This window comes from Octodon degus, unplaced genomic scaffold (assembly GCF_000260255.1).
Source record: "Octodon degus isolate 3935 unplaced genomic scaffold, OctDeg1.0 scaffold00064, whole genome shotgun sequence".
Classification (NCBI taxonomy): domain Eukaryota; kingdom Metazoa; phylum Chordata; class Mammalia; order Rodentia; family Octodontidae; genus Octodon; species Octodon degus.
The window spans coordinates 5,763,347-5,768,601 of NW_004524640.1; the positions used below are offsets into that span (position 1 = coordinate 5,763,347).

The window sequence follows — 5,255 nt, forward strand, 5'->3', positions numbered from 1 at the left end:
TTTGGGCTTTATGTTTTTACCAGTCTAAGGTTGGCGTGACAAATTAAATAGACATAAAGATAGTGGGGGCAAGTTCAGCTAGGCAAGGCCTATAACAGAAGAAAAGGAAATGAAAAACAATTATGTTCGTTTTCATGAATAACAGTATGAAAGCCCCACTTTTCCTGTGCATGGGCAGTTAGGGATCCTTTTCTACCAATAGTCTGAACATTAATATTTACGTTGACAACAATATGATCTTTGTAGTCATGATCCTTTCCGTGTGATCAGTAAGCCCATAATCTCTCTCAGTTATACTATAAGCCTTTCTGAGACAGGAACATTATTTTATTTCTCCCTGCACTGTAGAGAATGAACACGCAGGCTAGTCATGATGAGAACATGATCAAATTTAACTTTGTCTCTGGAATGTTGGTGAGAAGAACCTCGTAGGCTCTTTATAGTACAACAGAAACAATCTTGGAGTTAAAATATATGGTTTTGTTGTGTTATCACATGATTTGGAGCAAGCATGTAACTTCAAAATCCCATCTCCTCCTTTGTAAAATACTGGAACATTTCTGAGAGCCAAGTAAGAAGATGCACACACAGCTGGGTCTTCAGTGAGCTCCTACTATGTAGCACAGTGGCTCCAGGTTTGGATCTAGAGTCCAAAGCTAGGGACAAGGAAGTCAGGCATTGAGCAAACATGAAGACATCTGTTTTTAATTAATTAATAGTGCTACAAACCCTATGGGATAATAGCACCACTGGTGGGCAAAAATCTCTACCCCTGTTCTAAAAATCCATAGACTCATAGAATCCTCGTTGTACAGTCCTTTGCTTCAGATGAAAAAACAGCAGTTACATAGTTAACTTGTGCTGGAGCAAAACTAAAACCTAGATGAACATTAACCATTGCCATGTCAGGGATAAGGTGAGTGAAAAAGAAATCTAAGTCACACTTTTTCAAGGCTCAAGGTTTCTTTTTAAGAATGACATGTACTATAGTATCTGTTTGTCCTACCTGATAAAACAAGTGGTACATGAGGGAGAAATAGAACGTATTCTAATCTCTTGGCCTGCCTTCTGTTTCAGATAGAAGACATCTAGCTCTCTGACTTTTTCTGGAAAAAATGATTATTTTTTGTACATAGATTACATAATTAGAAATTAAATGAAAACTTCAATCCGGGGCCCTGATGAAGCTTTGAGCTGCCTACGTTTTACCTGTAGCAGCTCTTTTTTCAAAGAAAGTCTGACTATTATGGATAGTGGGGTCCAGTATTACTGAGGTAAGAGTGGGAATGGATTGGTTATGAAAGGATTTTGTGTTTACACTAGGCTTTCAAGATGACTCAAAGATGTGATTCAGAATGCAACGCTTGAGCCCAAGTCTTCAAGGACAGGTAGGATTTAATAGGTGAAAGAAGAGTAGGAGAATCCCTGGAGCAGAAAGAGCATGAGCAGAGGCCCTGTGGTTTACAGGAGGGATCAAGAACTGGGACGCAAAGGTAGTCAAAGGAGACTGGGGCGCTTAGAACAGAGGGAATGGAGGACACAGGGAAGGTGAGAACAGAGGTGCAAAGAGAGGCCCAACATCTCTTTCACGTCAAGTTCAGCCAGCCAAACTCTCTCTCACCTTCAGGCTCACAATAAGTGTTTCTCCCTCTCTGTGCTTTTCTAGACTCTCATTTACATCATCGACATCTACGACCTGAGCACCATGATGTAATCTGTCATGCTCATATTTTCTTCAATTATTTTACTGTATCGCAATTTTCTTGAAGTTTCATTTAGTTTCCACTAATAATAGACTTGGTTTCCTGTAGATAAGATCTACTCAACCTATATTTTCCCCAGCACATCTCCCATCATGGTTGACAGATAAGCAGATGCAAATATTTTCTTTTTAAAATTTTACTTATTTACTTATTTGATACAGGGCCTTGCTATGCAACTTGGACTCATAGTGATTCTCCTGTCTCAGCCTGCCCAGCCCTGGGATTGCAAGCATGCACCTCTGTGCCTGGTTTTGGTGGCCCAGCACACCCAGGGTTCTGCAGCCAGCATGACATGCAGTACCAAGGATCGAACCCGGGTTCTTGAGCTTGCCAGGCAGGCGCTTAGACCACAGGGCTATCTCCCCAGCCCTATAAATATTTTCAATATGAGTCTCTCATATTGAAAGTTACAAGCAAGTACAATCATTCATGTTAACATCATCTTGCACAAGTGGTTTGATCCTATTAAAAGTACTTCAAACCGCTGGGTAGCAGAGACAGTCCCAGTACAGAGTCTCGTCAGGCTGCGGGGCATGACGATTTACTATGATGGACCTTCCAGCAGCTCAGGACTGGGGATGCCTGGCTCAATGCTAATTACTGGCAAGTGGCCACAGACAGCATAGAAACCACAACCCTGGTCACACAGTGGATAAATATGGTGAAAGTTTAGAATGCCTTTACCCTAATATGGGTTTTGCTAGTAATTTCTCCTAAGTCTGTTCATATAATGTAGATTATATAACCTTATTTTTCCAAGCAATGAAAATCATTAGAATTATCCTCACATCCAGCTTGAGCCCTCAAAGAGATCTGAAGCTAAGTGAGCAAAATTGTCACATTACATCTAATAAGTGTTCTCTCCACCTGGTGACAACTCCTCAGAGGACATTAATTTTTTTTAATAAATTAGCTAACTCTATTCTAATGGAAAAGCCAGTTTAGGCATTAAGTATAATATAACAAGAAAAGATTATATTGATATTGATCAACATAGTGGGTTAGTAGATACATAACGCAGTAAGTTATTCGGAGAAGCAAAAAAAAATTAAGAAAAATATGAATTAAAAAAATAACTTTTTTGTTGTTATAAAGAGAAGACACTTCTAAAAAGCCTTGCTGGTATGTCCTTGGTTATATATTTATACTAATATTGTGGTAAGGAAAAAGCTGAATGAAAATATAAAATTGTCAAATGCTGGGAATAAGTTACATAAAGGTATTTCTCTTACACTTATTATTATCATTTTCACTGTTGTGGTTTTGGGCTTGGAACCCAGAGCCTTGTGCCTGCTGGGCAAACACTGTAGTGCTGGGGCCGGGAGATGGCTCAGTGGAATAAGTGCTTCCCTGGCAAGCTCAAGGATCTGAGTTCAATCCCCGATTCCACCAAAAAAACCCCAAACCAAACCAAAAAATCTCTAGTGCTGATCTATACCCTAAGCCTTGTTCATTTAACTTTTGACATAGGGTCTCACTAAGTTGCGCAGGATGGTTTTGAACTTGTGATCCACTCCCTCTGAGCAGCTGCGACCACAAGCAATCACCACCACACCCAGGCCTGCACACAGTCAGTGTTACAGGCATTAAAGCACAGTTTCTTAAAATCAAGGCCATAAGCTCTTTTTCCTAGAATATCTGCCCCTGGGGAGCAGTCGCTACATATTCTACTTCCATTACTTAAGATAGACCAAAGAATAAACAATCTCTATAAATACCTGAGAAGTAAGTAAACAGAAAGGACAGTACGTACTATCTCTCTTGTGCTCCTTTTTAGACTACTATAAATAAAACCTATCCTTGACTTTGAAGTCGCTTCTTAGACAAGTGGGATTATCAGAATTGCGTTTGTCCAACTGTAAACAGCTCCTTGGAGGGCGTTGGGATTGGGAGGAGTGTGGTGCTCATCTGCCTGATGCGTTCTGGCCTTTACCAGGGATTCCACCCGGAGCTTTTCAGGATGGGAAAATGACTGGGACCTGAGGGAGAAGGGGAACACGAGGGAGACTGCTATTCCATCAGAGTGGTTGTGACAATCAGGCACTGACCTCACCGTGAGGCTTGCACAGGATCGTTGTGCAATCCGGACTTGCTCTGAATGTGCTTTGCTCCTTCCAGAGAAAGTCAAGGGGTGGCCGGTGCTTCCCTTTGGACGCTGCTGCCCACACCTGCAAAGAACCCGCAATGTTTTTAGTGACAAATGCCAGTAGACTTCAACACAGCTCTGTAAGTGTCAACTTTGTCTTTTTGAACAGGTGAGATTTCAGGAGGCCTGTTGCCCAGCTGTACTCCAAATGCCTGAACACAAGAGATCCTCCTGCCTCAGCCTCCTGAGTAGCTGGGGTTACAGATGCTAGTGTCACCAGGCCCAACTCAGATGAGCCTTTAAAATATAATGACCATACATATACCACCAAGTTCTGTGACACCAAACAGCTACTGCAAAAGGCTGCATTAAGGGACAGTAAAAGAAAGAGGAGAACCTTTTACCGTCTGTTCTCTGGGCAAATGATCCCTTTGCTTGTCTTCTAAGGGCATGCTTGCTTAATTTCCTGAACTTAGGAAATCCATTTAAATAGTTAAATGACAAAACCAGAAGATATTGCACAGTAAATGGAAAACGCTGTGGGAATTTCCTTGTGGGTAGTAATTTACATCCACAGGTAAGCTACACCACTCAATTTACCACCAGTGCCACCGACGAGATCCCACCTTACGGATCGACCCAGTGGTGAAAAGGCCTCCAGGGCCAGATCACGGGGACAGTGGAGGGAGTTTGTCGTGACATGCGGGTCCCGCGCTCACCGTCACTGTGGAACCGGCCTGCATAACGATGTTGGGGAGGAATCGGTACCGAGACACTGCCTGTCCTTTCACGTTTTGTTGCAGGACGTGGTTTCCAATCTCGGCTTCTCTGTCATGGGAGGAGTTAATGAGCTTCACAAATAAACCCTTGACATGCACGTCAGCTATTTCAACATCTCCTAGAGAGCTAGAAAATGGAACACAGAGGTTGTGAAGTGACTGGGGCACTTGGCTCACGTTAAGAATTAAATAGTAAAGGCTGGCCAGACAGCTCAAGCGGACTAAAGCGCCTGCTTTGGCAGAGCGCAGCAGCCAGGGATGGATTCCTGGCATGCCGTGCCAGTCCCCTCCCTGAAATGCCTGAGATGGGACTGAGACTGGGTGTGGTGGCGCGCTCCTATAATCCCAGTGCTTGGGAGGCTGAAAACAGGAGAAACACTATGAATCCGATCTGTGTAGTGAGATCCTGTAGGCCCTGTACTAAATACCAAGGGGGGGAAAAAAAAGAAGAATTAAATAATAAATACACCTTGTAAATTGTCCCTAAACCATAATTTCTTTTTTTTCCCCATAATTTTATTGAGAGACAAGTAGCAATGAGACAGTTTCAAACCAAATTGGTAGGACAGTTTCAATAATTAACACATTGCATACATTCTTCCTAGTGGTTAATTGCTGTACAAGATG

The 5,255-nt window shown here is 42.3% G+C and overlaps 1 protein-coding gene across 2 annotated transcripts in view; it reads right to left on the minus strand.

Moving 5' to 3' along the window:
- Lmntd1 (lamin tail domain containing 1) overlaps positions 1-5,255 on the minus strand; it is a 44,645-nt gene that overhangs the window by 15,206 nt on the left and 24,184 nt on the right. For both annotated transcript variants that reach the window (XM_023719014.1, XM_023719013.1), the window contains exons 5-6: positions 4,569-4,755; positions 3,812-3,931 (exon numbers count right to left, since the gene is read on the minus strand). In XM_023719014.1, coding sequence (XP_023574782.1) covers positions 3,812-3,931; positions 4,569-4,755 — 307 coding nt within the window. The remainder of the gene's footprint in view (positions 1-3,811; positions 3,932-4,568; positions 4,756-5,255) is intronic.